At 33.4% G+C, this 21,141-nt stretch overlaps 1 protein-coding gene across 1 annotated transcript; it reads right to left on the bottom strand.

The window, feature by feature from the left end:
* Positions 1 to 803: 803 nt before the first annotated feature.
* On the bottom strand, positions 804 to 12,416 carry LOC18044324 (regulation of nuclear pre-mRNA domain-containing protein 1B). The gene is made up of 8 exons (XM_006437245.2): positions 12,282 to 12,416; positions 8,737 to 8,843; positions 8,197 to 8,444; positions 6,468 to 6,623; positions 6,182 to 6,338; positions 4,763 to 4,902; positions 4,644 to 4,679; positions 804 to 2,024 (listed from the first exon to the last, which is right to left on the bottom strand). The coding sequence occupies exons 2-8, from the start codon at positions 8,813 to 8,815 to the stop codon at positions 1,158 to 1,160; spliced, it is 1,683 nt and encodes a 560-aa protein (XP_006437308.1). The 5' UTR covers positions 8,816 to 8,843; positions 12,282 to 12,416; the 3' UTR covers positions 804 to 1,157.
* Between the last annotated feature and the right edge of the window lie 8,725 nt (positions 12,417 to 21,141).

Below are 21,141 nucleotides of genomic sequence, written 5' to 3' on the forward strand. Positions count from 1 at the left end.
GCAGTGGCTCTTGCGTGGTTTAGTCTCTCAATTTAATTACTTAAGAATATATATCTCTCTTAAAAATATGTGCAGAGCAAATATCTCTCAACATTAATAAGAATAAAAACTTAAAATGTAACATAATAAACTTAATCTAAAGTAGACCTAATAGATCTCTAACCATGTTGCGCCATAATTAACTTGATCTAGAATAATTCAAGCAGATCAATAATTTTTTAATTGTAATTTACAAATTACTGAATCGTGGTGGGGGGGGGGGGGGGGGCAAAAAAAAAATAATGTTGTTTTGATGGATAGGACCAGTTAATAAATTGTTGGAAAATTTATAAATTTAAATTCAATAATTAAGTTGGCCCGGGGCTCAAATCCACGTTGTACTGTAATTAACTTGCTCTAGAATAATTCAAGTTTTCAATAAAATTTAAATTTGCATATTAATGAATCATAAAGAAAAACGAAAGACGTTCTTAACGGATAGCAAACTAATAAATTGTAAAAAAAATTATAGATTTATATCCAATATGACGCTGACCATCCTCAACTCTTTATAATTTTCTACTAATTTCACGTTCTCATTCAATAATGACTAATTGTATACTTCAAAAAATTAATTAAAAAAATCAAAATCTCAGATTTACATAAAAATCAGTTCACTTTTTATAACACCAAATGATGCATGGCAAATACTTACAAGACCAACTTCTAACGACGTGGAACACCTTGAATTTCGGCAGCAGTTACACCGGCTGCTGTTACGACTAGATGCATGCGTCATTTTACGGAGCAATGTACGGGGTAACTTAAGCCAGTTAAAAAGTTTAGATCACAGAGGAAATCCAAGATAATGCACAGAGATACATTGTAGCATGCCAACATGGTACGTCGTTACAGCTACCAAGCTATGATAACTTCATATTGGGGGGGGGTGGGGAAAGGGGGAGGGGAGAGAGTCCTAAGGTGGTGTGTGTCTGTGACAGGACAGGACTAACATAAATTCTATCTAAATTTCTATTAATTTACATAATAGCACAGTTCATCGAAGACCTTGTTGCCTTTATGATTTCAAAACAAACTCAAAAGAGTTTGGGGGCATGTTTTGCTGATTGCTCTGACCGAAATATCTAATAGTCGACAGCTTTCTTGTCCACGGGTGCTTACTGCCGAGGTACAGGGGACGTTGAAGGCTGGCTTTGCCCGTAGAAACCAATGCCTGGTGGCCGGTAATATCCTCCTGTTGCTGCCGGCTGCTGCTGTTGCAGTTGCTGTGGCTGAGGCTGTTGTAATGACTGAGAGGGTCTTGCTAAACCCATTGCCATATGGGGAGGCAGAGGAGGTGGCGGTGGCAGTGTATTTGCTCCAAACCCATATGGCATAACCCCAACCATCATACCAGTAGACTGAACATACTGACTCGAAGGTGGAGTAGCTGGTGAGAGTGGTGGAGGAGGTGGTGGAGCTGGAGCGAATTGAGATTGGATCTGGCTCACTTGGGACATGGGTTGCATACTCGTAGATTGTACAACTGGCATATTGGTTACTTGTTGCTGTTGTAAGGGGCTAAAATAGGTTGTATTGGCCACATCAGAAGTGCTGACATCAGAAGCGGTCGTTGATTTCTCAAGTTTGGGCCGTTTTTCCGGAGGGAATATGGACAACCCTGCCGTAAATCCACCAGAGTTTAAGCTACCATTCTTGGCAGCTTCTTCTGCAACGAGAGATGACAGAACAGAGGTAAGCATTTGAGCAGAGGATGTAGAGGCAGCAAGTTTAGCTGCGACAGCAGCTGCTGCTGCTTTCTTGTTCTCTTCCTCTGTAGTTTTCAGTGGGGCAAATGAAATCACTGGTTGGTTAACAGAAGGTTGAGGTGGAATGCTTGTTGGCGGAACTGATGGAAGGATAGGTTCTGCCCCTCTTGTGGCCTCCATTCCCTGGGCAATGCTGGTTGATGGAAGACCTGGAACAAGGGGGTTTGTCAGCCTTTTCCTCGTGGCACTAGCTCGCTCAATTTGGCCTCGGGCAACCTACAATATAGTCAATCATTACAGTTTCATCCCAACAAAGTAGCCACCAAATCAAATTATTTCATAGTAATTATATAGCACAAATACATAGACACTATCCCAAATAGAATATAAAGGATAGAATTGCATTAAACGGCAAAAATAAAGAATTTCATGATCCAAAACATTATACTTGTAAAGCCCTGAGCCAGAGGCAAAGCCTATGTGCATAGTCTCTGTGCACTAGTTCAGAGAAACATTTTCTGTTATTATTCTTTTCTCCAACTCTCTAGCAAATTTTCAAAGAGCAGAAAAAAATCTCAAGAGCTAATTTCATATGTGCAAACAGAATAGAATGTCTTTGACCACCCACCTCAGATAGATATAAGAGTTCACACTTGCATAGCCTCGAAGAATTACTTTTCATATTAGGTATAGAAAATAAACTACTTAAACTGAGAAAAGGAAAATATTGGATGAAAACCAATTGCTCAAGCTTTCCCAGAATAAACTAACAAATGAAATCCGTCTCACACTGCATCAAACAGGCATCAGATAGATTCATGTCTCGAGAAAAAACAATACCCCAGTTAGAAAATTTCTCCAAAGTGTCGTAACTCGAAAGAACAGATTACAACCAGAAGTACATATCTGACCTAACAAACACTGGATTGCCTCTCCATCAGAAGACAAGTTGACGCCCAGACATCAGCAGCAATTCACATTAAGAAATAGTTGATAAGCTGCAATCCGGCCTAAAGCCGAAGACATAAGGTAAAACCTCAGTAAGAGAAAAACTTCTCGCAAGGTTTAAAGTTACCATTTCATAAGAGAATTGATGTATTTCTGTAGAATGCCAATGGAGCACCCAAATAGACGGAGAATACGAAGGAGAGATCCAACTCAAACAGAAGAGAAACTACAACTATGAAACGTCAATCAAATGTAAAAACAAAAGTGAGAGCAGGTGGTAAAGTTGCCCATTCATGCAAACAAACATCTGATACTGCATCTAAGAGCTGCAATGCGTTCTCATAACTCATTTTCCAGCTACTCTACACCATCCACTTGTCGAAAAGAAGCTCAAAGCACTAGTAGAGCATAGGTATGGTAGAAATCCCTACATGCACCGGGGGGGGGGGGGGGGGGTCCCTGGAGGATTTTACCCATTCGGGAAGGATACAAGGACAATTTTACCCAATTTCTTATTTGGAAAAAGGACAGGAATGATTTTTTTACTCAATTTCTTACTCGGGGAAGGGATAGGGATGAGGTGGAATCCCCATCCCCTCCCCATCTTCCCATTTCTCCATTTTAATTTTGAATTTTATTTTATTTTTCTAGAATTATTAGTGAATAAATAATAAAATTTAAATTGTGAAACATTAAATATTGGTGTAAATAACAAATATCAAAATATTTATACAAATAATATAAATATTGCTTAATATAAAGAATTTAAGATAATTTAAACTTAACCACAGCTCAAAGCCCACAATTTATAAATCAAACTCTTAAGACATTGTCTCACAGTCTCACTCATCCTTTCCACATTATTCGTGTCGTAGTCAGCACCTAGCTCATCCTCATCTCATCATAACCCAGTAGCATGTCAAGTTGTCGACAACCGAGCAGCCCAGCTCATCGCAACGTCAATCTTGCTTGCGACGTTCATCGCGCTATATTCATTGGCCTAGAGGTATCATTGCTCATGGACAATACTCATGCCAATATTGTATAAAAATCATATTATTTGAATTTTGTTTTGAAAATCATTATTTGAATATTATATATACCAAAAGTTTGATGGAGTAAAATGAAATAAGACCCATTCATGATTATTCTCATTTTATTATATATATATATATATATATATATATATATTTAGATTAATATGATTAAATTAAGTTCAGGAATTAAAAAATATACCGGTTATTCAGGGATCGGAGACCCTCAAGAATCCCTATTATTATTTCGGGAGGGGAAGGGGATCCCCTTACGCAATTCTAATGTAGACAAGGACATATGTAGGTCATCGGAGATGGGTATAGGGATGCCCGTCCAGTCCCCTCTACTCCCCTGCCCATTGCTTCCCTAGTGCAGCAACCGATATACTAAGTGAAGTACTTTCAACCAATTACAATTCGTTTGCAGCATTTGTTATTTGAATAAAGGTTTTGTTTCATATAATTGCTCTGGTTTTGAAATACAAGTGATCCACCTATCCCAGGAAAGGCTCTCTTGTCATATGTTTTGCATGCTTACCGCCACACCCCAACAAAGGCTTTAACAAGATGCTCACACAATTGACTGCTCCAGTTAAAGCCCATTAAACCAAATGTGTGGCACTTCTTTATCCCAGAAAAAATGGAGCAAAAAAGTTTTTACAGTCCTCAGAACATATGAGAAGCTGGCCACATCCACAGATAATTCTTTTGAATGACACGATATGGTATCTCATTCTATGCAATAAACGTATCACATCAGGAGCTATTTTCTGCAAGAAACCTATTGTGTAAAATTGCTCAACCTATTAAACTGTATTTTATAAGTTAGTGCAACCACACTCTGTCTTTATCATGATTTGAAGTCACTTTAAAATCAAATACTAAACTTCTGAGAGCAAATAAAATTACTTACTTGCAACTTAGTGCGGATAAGCTCAAGCTTCGATTCCTGAAAGATTTAAACTCCATAAGGAGACAAAATTGCAAAACTTAGCGTTGGAAATACAGGCTTTAGAAAAAACAAAACAGTACTTGGTCATGAAGTGCTTCTTTAAGCTGGAAAACCAAGGCAGCCCTTGTTGTTTCAGCACTTTCCATTTGTCTGACACATTCCTGGAGGACATTTTCCTGCTCTTGCAGCTGATCCACCGATGCAGATCCATGCTGATTTCCTAATAGAAATAAGCATAAAAGCCAAGGCACAAAAATTAGAAACCATTTCATTTCCTTAAACTGCAATGTAAATATAGAGACCAAGAAAGTACTGATGCTGGGAGCCAATCAACGGGAAGTCATGAAACTAAAACGAGGTTTATAATCCCACAGTGTATCAAAACATCACGAGCCATACCCAGAAAGATGGAAACCAAGAAGTTACCAGTTTCCTAAAGTAGACCGCTTTAAACCATTGGATCTAGAGGGCGTTCAGTTTCTTACTTTCTTCTTTTTAACAATATCTGCTATATGCTGCATCAGTTCCTATATGAAACATCCAATTTTGGCCTTTCAATAATTAGCAAGCACTAATGACATTTGAGTCCAAAAGACTGGACCTTATCAGGAGCTTAAAAACCCTACTTCATGATAACATGCCTTTTCAAGGCTCCTAGCTCTCCTTTACTACAGAAGTGGGAAAAAAATGTCACAAAAGGAAGGAAAAGAAAAGTGAAAAGCTACTTCACTCTATTGGTTTAAGAAAAAAGATATATAAAGCATAAGAAACAAGGATGATCTTTACTAACCATTAGTTCCAAAGGTGTAAACTGAAATAAAAATAACATTTATAATGGTAAACTTCCCACCATATCCATGTACAAATCTAATTAACAGATTTGTCACCTGAATCATACAACAAAACTATACATGACTGACTATTTATAATATAATATAAATAATACAGTTGTAGAGTTCTGTTAAAGTCAGTATGTTGAGGAGCAACTGATCCTAAAAGTTTAAGCTAATAGAAAAGCATCCAACAATAGCATTTAAACTTTGAAAATATTTGACCTTTTTGACTCTCCCTTTCTTCCTTTCCTTTCTTTCTCGGGAAAGAGAAAAAATAAAACAAGTTGACAACAAGTTCAAGGGCTTAGCTTACAGATGCACAGAGAAGAACTAGGTGAAAATCCAGATTTCTTCATTGGCTCTAAATGAATGAAGAAGCTTTGGGTTTAGCATCTACAGCAGTTATCGGACCCTATAATGTATTTGTTGCTTCTATTATTAAATACAGAGATTCGTAACAGTTAACAATTCAATTAATCTGAACTAGCTAAAGCTAAGGTTTTGATTCATACAACAAGCTTTAGTACCCTCTAATCCAGATGCTGATTGACGATGAAGTGATTGTTTGGAGACCAGAGGTGCCTAGCTTCCTTTCAATACTATTTGAATAATCACCCATAAATTTTCATTGCAAAAAGAAAGCACGTAACGCCATAGAAAAACTACCTTGAGATGGAGTATTTTCAACATCTTCACTAACTTTCCCCACGTGATGTACAGCAGCATTACAGTTATTTAAAGCAACTTCCTCATTCGGATGTTCATCGAGTACAGATTGAAAGGCAGTGAGTATTTTTTCTGGCAGAGCCCCAACAGCCAATTTCTACAGTTAAGATGGTCAAGCAAACAACATTTACAAAAATCAGACGACATAAAAATAAAATAAGACAAAAGAGCAACTGAAAATGAAACAGATCAGAAACAGAATATGCCAACTATGATAAATGCTTACAATTCTCACAGAATTAGCATCCCTCTTCACTATCTTGATAGGATTTGAGCTCCTTCCGTTGCTCACCGGAACAGGAGGAGGATTCTTACCCAGCATTTCATCTTTAAGACCTTGCCCTCGTGAACCAAAAACTTTTCTTTCTTCCCATATGTCAACCTATCAAAAGGGGAAAAGATGTTTTCTTCAGCTTAGGAATGTAGACAGTGTGTATAATGGAAGCAACAGTTCCAGCTAAAGAAAAATGGATAGTAAAACCAGTTATTCTACTTCACGTTTTCATACTGAGGCCTGGAAAATTATGTAAAGCAATTGGAAACCATAATTTAAAAAAAGAGTAGAGAACAAAGAGTTTATAGGAAAGAAGCCCAAGCAATTCTGTTTTAAGTCAAAATCAACAACATTCATGATTTTACACTACAATCATAATTGTATAGAAGAGCTTTACAAAACTATTCCTCACATTATGTTATATGCATAGCCATAAAATTGAAATTCTAGCATGAAACTACATCATCATTTTACCCCAAATGCAAGGAAAGATATTCACCTCATAACAACTAAATGCATCTGTATCATGATTGGGTAGTTATACCCCAAATTCAGCACTTAGATACGGTTGTATGACATACAGAGCGGAGATGCCCTTCCTTCTTCAACTTTCTTGTAATTCATAGTATGAATGAGAAGGAGAGAGGAGAGAAGATAAAGACCATTTATCTATTCAGATCATTCATATGCTCTACTAAAAGAACAAAGCTAAGCCGATTTATAGTAGTTAACAGAAGCCTATTCTACTTCCAAGTAAACTAAATCCTACTCAAACAAAAACGCCAAACCAAAGATAATAACCTCAACTAAAACAATTATTGTTTCTAAATAGATAATAAGGTTTTGTTTGATATTCCCCTAACTGCCAACAGATCATTGCGCGAGTTGGTAAATCATGTGCATTATCTTGATACAGTGGTACTCCACGTGGATATTAAGCAATTCTATCTTAACAATAATATGCTAGCTAGTTAGCCGGTTTTGTAAACCTTGTAAGTGAAACAATAGTTGGTTTACAAAAAAGCTTTTTTGAAAAAAAAAAGAAATGAAGAATTAGCACAGAAGAGTTTTGTGTAGCAAAATTTTAGTTGAAAGTAATGCATATGGAATTTTTTTGAAAAAAGGCATTTTGGGAACCAGAAAATTGTATGAGCAAATGAAAAAACTGACAATAATTTAACCCATGTCTACCATCCTATTCTTCTTATAAGAAACAGTCTGTATCCATATAGAAAGATTGAGAGTTGCATGTATGGCATGGAACAGATGAGGGAAAAAAAAGTCCAATTAAAACTTATGAGAAAACATGATAAACACCGACTCCATTCACAACGACAGTAATGTTCCAAGAATATCACGTCTAAATTACTTGAAAGGTACACAGAAAGACACAGACACAGACAAAGACAAAGAGAAAGACAGAACTAGTGAGGACAACATAACCTCGGCGAGAAATGGCAAGTTGCACAACTGCAAAGTCAATGATTTAAACAGAAAACAGAAAGAAGCAGACATAAACATGATGTAACGAGATCATAGGAACACCCATCCATCTATCAAATAACTTACTTTGATACACAAGTACAAGGTAAATAAATGACACTTTCTGATATGCCAGCTATAATTTAATGCTTGCTGTAAGAAAAACAACAGAGATATCTTCATATATGAGAAAACCCACCAATCTGGTCACTGCTTTCTTTCCATATTCATCACCATTGTCATAAACATGTTTGAGTGCTGCAGGAAGAACTTTCCAAAACTCATTCACAAACTCACTGCCCTTTCGCCTACTATTTTGCAAAATGTCATTAGCTAAATACAGGAAAGAAACTCGCTGCTCTTTCTGGGAAGAGTTGAATGATTTATCCCATGTTTCAACAATCTGTTTTGCCTTCTTCCGGTGAGTAATACACCATCGGGACAATGCTGAAGATGTGTTAAAGAAATTCATACCATAAGATATGAATCAATCTAAACGAAAAGAAACACTCAGATGCAGGGAGTGAAAAAATATAATCACAATTGGAAAAGGACTGTAAGATAGTTATATACTTTTTGAGAGTAATTTGTTAAAAGGTTGATGGGCTGACTGGTGATACAGCACATAATTATAGAAAATTTTAGTTTGTTGTTCCTGAGCTGTCCATGCAAATCTGGTCCACTTCAGGATTTCTCTCCTTTTATATAGATACACATTATCTTTTTGGTTAAAGGATACATTCAATGCTTTGTTGCGAATTGTTAAGTTTTGACAACTTCTCAGACAATATCTGTCCGTCAAAAGCTTCGTTGCTCATCCTGCTATTCAACAAGATTCTACATATCCTGCAACAATTCGTACAAGGGGAAAAAAATATGTCAAAATAAATAATTACTAATTCTAGCTGAACATTTCACCAAGAGAAACAGAGAGAGAGAGAGAGAGAACAAAAAAGAATCATGCACAACCATCTTTTATCAAGAATCAGGCATAAGTCTACATAGGAGATGCATTTCTATATAAAGATACATCCTTTAAAAACAACTTATTGTTATTCTACACTTCACAAGACATGAGAATTTTAGAGAATCTTTCTTTCCAAGTCTCGCCAACAGGAGCATGAAATGTGCCAGACATTGGCTGTTGCCCACAAGAACCTAGCCCAAGCCCAACAATGTGCACTCAAGTTCCCGGGGAAAACCTGCACCATGCACTTCTATTTGGCATGTTGAAAGCATGGTTCACATACTTAAGTAAGCTGAAAATATATTTTTTGCTTAGGGATGCTCATAAAAACTTGATAGTTGACTTGAAAATGTATTGCTATCCTAGCTAACTATAAATGAGACCCAAAACCTACAAAACACATATGATGAAAGAAATATCAATTTTGAGGAGAAACTCTCAAAAGATACTCTGATTTTCTTCAGTCACTGATATGGCTGTGGCATCTTAGGTTGATTTTGTATAGCTGGTGAAGAGCTATCTCATTTACTATAGCTTAAAGAACTACAATGTAGGTGAATATCAGATCACTAATCTTCCAAAAAAATAAAAATAAAAAACCACACTTCCAATTGAAACATAAAAGAACTTGAAAACCTACAAAGATGCAGGAAAGGAGAGCAGAATGATAAAACCTTATTAGCTTATCCTCCTAACAGCATACTTTCTCCTCATTACCAACAGCAAAGCTCACATTACAGAGAAACATCAAACTGCTCCATAAAATATAAGCCCAAGAGCAGCGCCTGGAGCCCCTAATCACTAAATGGAATCCCAACCATTCATTTGGAGACCACAGTTGCTCCGAACTGATGAATGCCAAAATAATGTCTCTCTCGAACAGGAATCTTCACTACCATCAACCTGACAATAACCTAGTTTTTCTTCACCACATTGCCCACTCCCAAACCACCCTTACAATGCGATTGAGTCGCATGATTCCACCTCTTATTTTCTCTTCTCCAACTCCCATCTAGTAAGAACTCAAACGCTTGTTCCCCAATCTTTTAGCAACCTTATGCAAAATTCGACGAGGTGATAACAAGTACCAAGATGCAACAACACAAATTAAATCAAACAAACTCTTCCTCCTTTAAATAAAGAAAAGCCTTCTTCCTATCCTCCAATCTTTTATCCAATTTCTCTGCAACTAGATCCCAAATTGGATGAGTTTCTCAGATTTTCACGTAAAGGCGTACCAAAATATTTCATGCCCCAGCAGCTCACTCCATAACCATTTTTATTTGCTAAGAGGTCTAGCTTACCATCTTCAGCATTGATTTCCACATTTATGCTTTTAAAAATGTTAAGTTCAAGCCCTAAAATATCACATAAGTTTCTACAACTGTGGCAATTGGTTGATGGACCTGGGTATCAGCTACTCTTTAATTAAAAAGAAAAAAGAAAATAGATAAAACATATGTTTGAACACAACCATTCTTTTTTCCCCCCTCTAGTGCTATAAACTATCATTGACTACCAATTTTACAATTTTAAAAGGTACGCTCTTGAAATGCTGTGCAAAAACCAAAGCCAAGTCTTGGCATCAAGAATACCTACACATATACATCCACGGATATAATAAAACCAATGATTATATGCAATATTATCCAGACATCAAATGAAAAAACAAATTAACAGTACAAGAATTTCTTTATGTGAAGATAATAAGTATACGTTAAGGGCTGATATAGATCATCACATAGTTATAAGATCCATACCAAACTTATTGCTAAAATTCAACAGAACAAAAGTATAAATGTAGGTTCTATTATTACAACTACATCTTTCTACATTTGAAAAGACATATAAATGTAGAAAGAGAAAAGCATAATTTGATCCTTCTTGGCTTGTTTTCCCTTACTACTCAGAGAAGGGAGAAATTCAAATTAAGAGAGAAAGAGAGAGTAAGGGGTGGGGGAAGAAAAGTAAGAGAAAGACTGGAACAAAATGCACCTCAAAAACAATAAAGATCATCAAGGAAAAATTAGAAAGATAGATAAAAATCTACAAACTGCAATGAGATACTTCCATAAAACTTTATATAAATTGTGGAAACCAAACATGAAAAATCAAAATGAGCTTAGTGATTCAGCACAGAAGATCTAAGTTGTCCTCAACTCTTCGACATCCTAGCATATAAATGCCTAGAAAAGGGTTGAACTAATAGGAACTTTCAAGGGGAAAGCTTCAGCATATTAAAAATGAGATGTTGACAAATTATAGTGACTAACGAAAAAGGTGTTTGAGAAAGGTCACTTTTCAACAAATTCATAATGAAATAATTTTAAAGTTCATAATTTGAAATGAGAAGGGCCAAGAAGGTGGAGTCCTTACAAGAGAGATATAGGTGCTTCAAAGTGCCATATGCGTACAAGATTCCCAAATAGACGACTTATTTATATACTTTGAGACACATCTTTCTACAAGTTTTGGAAAGAGCAACTGAAGGGATAGAGATTTGCACATCATCACTAACTAGTTAGGGTCTATTAGATGCAATGGTTTGTATCACTGAACTCCAACTTCAGACAAGTACAAAGAATACAAGAAGAAATCACATTTTGAACGTTAGAAAGCAGAAAAATTGTGTACTTACATGCCAAATAGATTATGCAGCAGTGAGTTCCAATCTCAGACAATACCAAAATACCCAACTCTAAGACCACTTTGTGGACAAAACCCACAAGAAGATATAATAATTCAGTCACAAACCACCTCAATCTCCAATAGGATAAAACCCATAAAACCTACACCTCCTTTGTTTATTTATAAAGTAAAAGATCTTACAACAATCTATCAGGCATCAATAACAACAGTTGAACAAGCTGCCCACAAAAACCATCTTGATCTGAAAATAAATGGTGTCCCGCTGAACACCACTGTCCATCAAATACAAAGCTGCTTGCAAAAGGATCAGAGATTTATAACATTAACCCAGTATCAGCTACATTTGTGAAGAAAAAAATTACTCTCTTGAAATCCAATTGTCATTCATGCAGAAGAGAAAAGATCATTCACTCTATGTCTCCTATAAATTAACAAGTTAACTTCAAACCCAACAAAACTTTTAATAACTTTTAAATTTTCTTTTTCAATTTATTTTCCACTTTACACTACGATTTCTCGGATAAAAAACTGGAAAACCAAAGATTCGACTGAAAAATTATAAAGAGCAAAAATGAACTGTAAAATTATCCAAAAATTCAAATTAAGAAAAGTAAAAAAAAAATTAACAAAGTGATGGAATCCAATAAGTAAAAGATTCAGTACTGTACCTGAGACTTAGACAAAATCAAGCTCCTGAGAATTAACAGAAAAAACCCTAAATCAATTTGGGGGCTCTTCGTGATTGTATTTTGCAAGAGAGAGCGAGATGTGGGAACCTGTCGTAGAAAGAGATGGGGACCCTTTTTTTGGGATAAAATAAATCGAAGAAGGGGACGTGGTAAATTAATGAGCGTCGATTTATAATGAAGTGGGGCCTGTTGTATATATCTATAAGTACACCTGCTTAGATTTTTGTGATACGATGAAAAAGTAACCTTTTTAGTTTCGTAATTCATTTATTAAAAAAAAAAACAGTTTTACTGTGCACATTTTAAAATTAATTCCTAAGCGTTAATTGTGAATTATCTCCCATAAAATCACAATTTTCAAAATATTTTTTAAATTATTATAAATTTTAATTTAAAAATAGGGTATGTTGATAAAAAAAAATTGTTTACTTAACAAATTAAGGGATATGTAGAATTTTATAATAATTTGATAGTTGTTTTAAATATTGTCATTTTATGAAAGGATAAATTAATCCTTATTTTGAATTTTCTTTTTCATCAAAAAGCATACTTATGTATACCAGTTGTCAGCTCCGTTGACCACAAACAGATTTTGCTCCTCAATCGTTTTGAGTTCAAGTAGTAATAAAGGGCAATGATTGTTATATTAGTGGGTCAAGTTTCTCATGCCCTTCAAACGTTTTTCATCTAAAATATAATCATTATCGCTAAGATTAATGTATGAGAGAAATCCATCCCTAGCGTATATTAATTTAAAATATTTCATCTTAAAACTTTAAAAATATCACAAATTTTTGTGTTTTTTTTATACTGAATATTGGAGGTCCAATTATCATTTTCATTTTCTACTATTGCAAATGAAGTCGTTCATGAGAAAACATGGATTACTTTCTCCAGTGAAAGAAATATTTGAATTCAACAAAGAATTTTATTAATTGTACATACAATGCATTGGTTTTAAATTAAACCAAACCACACATTGATCGGTTCAAGTAATTTCATGTGCATTTTGAAAGTTGAGTTTCTTCTAAGGATAGGTAAATCGGGTTTCGGTTCGAGTTTTTTAGATTTCTATTTTGATTACAACCTGTTCAATTGGGAGGATTCAACCCAATCGAGTTCAAATAGTAAATCCACACCAAATTAAATTCAGCTACATTCGGGTTAAAATTTCAAGTTCTGCAAAGTTTGCATTAAAGTAATCATTCCTTTTTTTTTTTGTCAAACTTAGGTTATTTGATGTTACTACTTAATATCCACGATCTGAGGTAATCTTATACGTCAATGTCTTAACTCTTGTTAAATAATCACAATCTCACAGTTACATACCCTATTATTAATTTTATACGCATAGAAAATGCTTATTGTAAAATGTCACCAAATAGAAAAACAAAGACTTTGAAGCAGAGTTAATTGCGACCCAATAACCAATCTATTAATTTGTAGCTATTCCTCAAAACACAAACTAAACCAAGCAATCATGTGCTTCTACTGCATAATCCTTTAGAAGTAACTCAAGTCATAGGTGATTAAACACTAGAAAATGCACATTTAATAAGGATTAAAATTATCACTTTTCACTTACAATGTTGATTGTACTAATGATTTTATTGCATTTACAAATCCCTATATGAATTATCTATCTTTATTAATTATTAAGTATGATTTTTTGTGTTTTCTAGACAAATCCCTAAGTTCATGATGCTTAATTGGAAAAATGGACGTGAAATTTAAATACTAAAGACTCAAAAGCCTTTGGAAGAATTGTTAGTCCTTTGATCAAATATTAATTTTGAACGGCTGAGATCGTTTCACATGTCTAAGCTTACGTGCACCTCATTGCACTAGATTTACACTTATCAATCTAATAGTTCAACCACCTTTTCAAAAGATGCAATGGAGAGTCCTAATTTGACTTCATTTGTAGCCATTGATTATGTTGAATCCAATGTTCCTCAATGGTTGTAATTTTAGATCTTTGGCTTGTAATAGTAAAATTCATCTAAGAGTTGTGGTTAGAAGCTCACTAAAGATTTCATGTAAATGCCCACATTTGATCAACTTAAAATTTGCATGGCAAGAGATTTCACAAACAGTGTAGGATTTTTAGAGAGATAAGTTTTGTAGAAAAAATTGGTGTAGATCTAGAGTAATTTTTTTGGAAAAATTATAGCTAATAAGTAGAGAATTTCTCTTCTCTTTCGTTCTCAATTTTGTTGTTGTATACTTTACAGGTTCGTTTTAAAAAAAAATGAGTGCTTTGCTTGCAAATATGGCTAATTTTCTAAGTTAAGGTGAATGGTAAAGTTCAAGGATACAAATAATGGATTGAATCACTCTCTCAAGTGAGCTGTAAACTTATCGTTTTTAGTTACATTTTTATCATTTGTATTTTCTTCTAGTTATTTTCATGCCATATTTATTTGTAGATCTAGATCTCTTTTGATTTATATGGGTGCTTAGACATAATGTTAACCACCAATATGGTAGTGGAAACATTTTAATACGGCGAGGGTAAATTATGTACTTAATCTCCATATTTATTCACAGAGTGGTTAGAATTTGTAGGTCCAAATTCCCTTGGATTTATGTGAGTATTTGGACTTAATGTCAACATACCAATATGATAGACGGAACACTCCAATATAGGCAGTGGAACATTATATACTTAATCCTTATATTAATTCATAGGATAATTAATTAAGGACTTAGTCATATAATTTTCAAATTGAAAAAATGCAAAATATAAATATAAGAGCGTATTATGACCATAATTTGAACACCAAGAGTAGATCTCGAAACCTTAACATTTTTTTAATTTAAATTATTCCTTATTAATTTCTTTTTCTATAATTATTTTAAATTTAATAATTGACTACCAGGTATTAAGTTCCTTATGATTTGACCCGAAACTAACTAGATTACATTATAATTAGACACTCTTTACTTGAAAATAATCAACCACTTTTGAGTCGTGTCAATATGACCATTTCAAGAGTTTCATTTGAAGAAAGAAATAATATTCAAGAAACTAACAAACACATCAAATTGAGAACCCCATCCAAAATCTCAACCTACCATGCACCCATTTTTTACTAAAAATTAAAATTTTTTAATTTAGATCAACAAAATCCTAAATACCCAAGTTAGCCAAATAACTAGCCTTTACTTTCGATCAAAAATCATAAGCTTGAATACAAGGCCTGATGATAATAGGTCACATACAAGCTAGTAATGCGAGGATAGTCACTCTTTCGGCTAATAGGCAGTGGTTAATCTAAGTGAGAGAGGTGAGTTTAGCTAGTTTGAGGTTTGAAGGTATGTTAAAAATAACAACTGGAAGAAGAAAGAGTATTTTTTTTTTAAAAAAGAAAAATAAACTTTTTAGTAAAGGCAAAAATAACCACTAATACACCACTACAAGAACAAAAAATACAATTTTAAAATAGGTTCAAATACAATACTTAAGATAACTAAGACTTGATGCTTGCTCATTATAAACTTTTCTTTCATAATCCAAAAGAAAATTATTTCATATAATAAGGAGAAATTTTATGAGTCTAACTATTCAACTTAGATTTATAAGATGAAACCACAATCTGATCAAACTAAAGTAAAACTGCTACAACAACACAACACTATACCACAACATAGTCACTGGATCAGAGTTGTATAAGATGACATTATTTTAAAAAAAAGGAACAAAAAACCATTACTAAAAAAAAAAACAAAAGAGGAACAAAAAACAAAAAACCACTACAAGTCGTCATTTACCTAATAAACCCATGACAAGCCTCTGCATCATCATTAGAGCCAAGCAAAGACTTTGACATATGAGTACCCTTTTTATATGAAATATTATGTCGGTACCATTAATAGTCACCAAAAACACCACTCAAAGCAAAAGAAATAACGACAAAACCAACCAACATCTAATAGTCACACAACAAATAAAGCAAAAAAAAAAAATCACAATGAATATAACAAAAAAAAACTCAAATAAGAACAACTAAAAAGGTCAAAAATAAAATACAAGAACAGAAACATTATGGTACTAGTCGAAGAGGGAGTGGGATAATCCCTCATTGACTGAAAGCTATTAGTATAGGTAGCCAGTGATAGTAAAAGGGGAAGCGATGGATGGATTTGGATGGCGTGAAGTTGAGGAATGCGCTAAACATGGCAGTTTGCCCTTAAGCAAAGCTATTTGGTCCAAAAATCACAAAGCAAAACAGCGACAAATGCCATTTTACAATTCTAACAATTAGTATATAGATAGAGAGTATTTAGTGGTCATAAATAGGATTAAACAATAAGAAATCAATTGAAGTGGGCGATTGAGAAAGATAGGCAATGTATAATTGTGAAAGGGTGGCTGTAGCATACTGTTAATGGTATTAGAACATTACTAAAAGACTTTTCAAATGAGATCTTACTGTTTATTTGAAGAGTTACATCAATAAAAAGGGTTATAAAAGACTCTCTAAATAAGATAATGTTTTTCTCTCTTCAATATTGAAGAGAGAAAAGTACTATCTCACTTAAATAATCTTATTTGAAAAGTCTTTTAAGCTTTTAATTTAGTATTATATTATTATTGTCTCATAATCCATGAAGAGAGAGAAGTGTTATAATTGCTATTACTTTTCTAGAGAAAAAAGTTTGATTAAAATAATCTATGCTTATTTTTATTTAAAGAGTGTTTTAAGAGATGATTTCTTTTTTTACTCTTTTATTTACCATATAGGCAAGTAAAAAAATATTTGAAAAGCTAAATTAAAAGAGTTTTTTGGTGATCTTTTAGGGTTTGGTTTTTAGACATAAGTTCTTTTTTAAATTTTAAGATTTAAAATTCAAGGTTGAAAAGATAGTGAATTTCAAATTAACTAATTAAGATTTCTCTTATCTTTTTTGTAACTCAATCAAATTTTAAATTTGGATCGAGTTAAACCCAAACTTAACTATAATCTGATCGAGTTACAAAATTTAGCTCTTTTGGATTTTATAATTAACTTAAATTAAACTGAAGCCGAAAATAAATTTTGAATTTAATTAGGTTCAAGTTAACCCTGACGAAATGCTTACCCCTAATTTCTTCCATACACAAATATTTAGTAACAATGATGGCAACAATGTTTACCTCATAACGCATAATATTGCTATGTAGTGTTGTCTTGTTCAACTCATGAAGTATTTACTAAACAACAATGAGAATTGGAATGGAGGAATCGAAATGAAAAAGTTGTTTACTTTTAATTGAGGGAGGGAAAAAGAATGAGATGCATGAGTCCCACATAAAATAAGGAGTGATTACTGAGTTTGTAATTCCAATAAGGACTAAGAATCACAACCCCTATTCCTCCCCATGACAAAAATGTCCCCGTTATTTTTTTTTGTTCTTAAAAAATACCTTCTTTGTCATTGAAAAATATAAAAAAATAAAAAATAAAAACTGAAATCTCTAATCTAACAATTGATTCATCTCATCTCTCTCACCTAAAAATGATCAGTACACTCTCTCTGGCATCACTTAGTAGCCGGTTGAGTAACTAAACATCGATTACACACACTGTCACTCATCACTGATCAGCCACCACTTGATTTCACCGCTTATAACCGATCTTGCATCAGTCACCAGCTGGATTCGTCGTTGATTGCATCCCATTACTGTTTGGTTCTGTCACATGTGGTGATCTCGATTTGAGAGCTCATCACTGTCCAGTGTCTCCAATCTGAAATACTAGCTAGGCAACCCAAGAGGGGGGGTAAATTAGAATTTTAAAAATTATCCTAAGCAAACTACACAACAATTCAATCTAATACCTTAATCAATTCGAAAACAATAAATTCAATGAAACACAATATTAAAAGAGTAAGGGAAGAGAAAACAAACACAAGGATTTTTACGTAGTTCGGCTATCCTCGCCTACGTCCACGCCTCCAAGCTCACCCGGCTTGAGGATTTCACTATCCAAGCCTCCCAAGGCTTCAAATGTTTACAATTGACTTCCAAGGTGTCAATGAACCTTTACAACAAGAGATTATATCCCCAATCTCTTCACCCCAAGTGTTTCCCACACTTGTACACTCACAAATTGATGAGAAATGATAAATACAACAATAAATCTCTCTTTAAGAGTGGATATACAAATTGAAGAACAAAGATGATTTAATGAATGATGATTCACGAAGTTGAAGCTCAATATATGTTGTGTGCACTTGTTCTTGCTTGTTGGAGATTGTTGGAGAGCTTCAAAATGAGTTGGATTTGAGTTCTTATAGCTTGAGCTCGAAAACTAGCCGTTACTCACATTCTGGGCTATCCGGTTTGCCATTTTATGGAATCCGGTAAGCCGGATTTATGTTACCGTTAATTTTGCCTAACCGGCTTGCCGAATTCGGAATCCGGTAAGCCGTTTTCGTTCTGGTGCTTACTGCCCCGAATTCGGCCTGCCGTTTATCAGTATCCGGTAAGCCGCTTGCTACAGTAACTGCTACAGTAAAATATTTTCCGAAATTTACAGTTTGACCCCAAAACTTTATAAAACTGTAGTATGACCCAAAACGTTATAAAAGTTTGCAAATATGTCCAATTTCAGAATTTTAAATAATGCTTTCTCAATCCCACAACTTTCTGAAATTATGACTTCGCCCAAACTTTATGAAATTATAAAATAGCCCAAAAATATTTAAATAGTTTCAAATAGGTCCAAATCCGAAATTTCAAGCACTACTTGTTTATTTTAAAGTTTTCAAAATTTTTTCAATTAAACTATAAACTTTGAAAAACAACCAATTTCATAAAATCATTTTTCCATTAAATATGAAACATTTATAATGTGAAAATAATGATTTATTTAAAAAGAATATTAAATAGTTTGAGCTTAAAAGATTAATCATTTTTAATCTTATTTGTTATCATCAAAATCAATATTATGGAAACATATATGTTAACACAATCATCATTCAAAGTATGTTTTCATTTTTTTCCTTATTTTATTTCTACTCATTTTTATGCTCATTCGTTGTTGATTGTAGCCCATTATATAATTTTATATTATAAATTATATGAACTAATATCATGATGTTGGTTGTACGTTTAGCTTCCAAAATTGCCAGATTATTTTAATAAAATTTTCACTTTTTCTTGAAGGTAATTTTGACAAGGTGATTTTCTTTATTTAAAAGGATAGAATTTCTTTATGCCGAAATTATTATTTTGATAAAAAAAAGTGGAAAGGTCATGACATTGCAGTTCTCATTCCGTTCTTTTTCTTTTTTTCCTTATATTGGACATTTAATATGAAGTATAAATGATTATACAAATGTTGCTACAACTGATTTTAATTACTGTAGATAAATAGAGTTTGCGAAAAAAAGTTATGCTCAAATTAAGGTCACAACATTTCCTATCATTTTTCATGTCACCTTCTTCATGATACTCATTTTGGTTTGTGGCTTTAATTGTATGGTGATACAATTAAGGGCGGGAAATTTTGCAGTTTTGATAACTTGTGTTCTATTCTTGTAGTGCTTGTGATTGATCTTATCACAGATCAAAGAATGATGGGAAATGTTGGTATAATTGATTTTAATTACTGCAAATAAATAGAATTTGGAAAAGAGGTTGTGCTCAAATTAAAATCAACATTTCCCATAATTTTTCAGGTCACTTTCTTCATGCTACTCATTTTGATTTGTACCTTAAGGAGAATGGTGATATGACATCATATTATTATAATATCATAAATAGTCTCTCTCTCAAGGAATAAATGAAAAGGTTTATTTAAGAAAATAAATGGATATGTGTCTTTGAACAAATATATATAACTCTAAGAATTGAACTAATTTTATTTTTTTAAATACAAGTAAAAATTATTTTTAAAAAGGTATGGATAGACAAAGTTTGATTATAATTTGTATCACTTTTATTCTATTCTATAATTGTAATATTTGTTTTAGCATGATTTGTTGAATAATCTTCATTATTTGCTTATTTATTGTTTAACAATAGTTGTGAAGATTATGATTTGACATTCTGCAAGCTTAATTTGCTTTCAATTCCGTAATTTCATTAATACTAATTAGCTTAATTTGTGATGTTGAGATATATTATGACTTGTTTGTCAGCAAGAAAAATGAAAGTCTTGGTAGTTATAAACAATTTGGTGATGATGTTGCAAATGATTATAGTTGTGGATGCTGCCATATGTTCCTATTTTTGTTTAATTTATCAATTTGAACATAGCCAAAACACTATAGAGTTCATCAACAATTGAGCTTTCTACATGGTTTAGTTTTTGAAAGTGATGTGAAATATTTGTCACAATTAAGAATGGATAGACAAACATTTCAAAAATTATGTACGTTTCTTCGTGAGAAAGGGGGTTTAGTTGGTATTAGAAATGTGTCGCTCGAGGAAATGCTTATAATATTTTTGTATATTTTAGCACCCCATTTGAAGAATTGAGTGATTACTTCTAATTTTAAAAGATATGGCGGGACAGTTAGCACATGTTTCCATGAGTTTTTAAAGGTAATGATTAAATGCCAAAAAGAGTTTTGGAAAAAAACCTGAGCCTATGTTGGAGAATTCATCGGACCCAACATTGAAGTGTTTTAAGGTACGTATAAAATTGCATTGATACACTTTGTTCACTTATGCAGTTTTTTACATTAAATTACAAATTTTTTTAATCTAAATTTTCAGAATTGCTTAGGAGCATTAGATTGTACATACATAAAAAGTTCACGTTTCAAAGGCTGATAAACCAAGATACAGAACCAATAAAAATGAAATTGCAACAAATATCTTGAGGGTTTATTAACAAGATATGCA

This window comes from Citrus clementina, unplaced genomic scaffold, assembly GCF_000493195.1.
Source record: "Citrus clementina cultivar Clemenules unplaced genomic scaffold, Citrus_clementina_v1.0 scaffold_4, whole genome shotgun sequence".
Taxonomy (NCBI): Eukaryota; Viridiplantae; Streptophyta; class Magnoliopsida; order Sapindales; family Rutaceae; genus Citrus; species Citrus x clementina.

Excerpts from the sequence above, each read along its gene's own strand:
- LOC18044324 (XM_006437245.2), bottom strand. The coding sequence starts at position 8,815 with ATGAGCAACGAAGCTTTTGACGGACAGATATTGTCTGAGAAGTTGTCA. Across the intron at positions 8,445-8,736 it reads TTCGCAACAAAGCATTGAAT|CATTGTCCCGATGGTGTATT; the intron begins GTATCCTTTAAC and ends ACACATCTTCAG. Across the intron at positions 6,339-6,467 it reads ATGCTAATTCTGTGAGAATT|AAATTGGCTGTTGGGGCTCT; the intron begins GTAAGCATTTAT and ends TCTTAACTGTAG.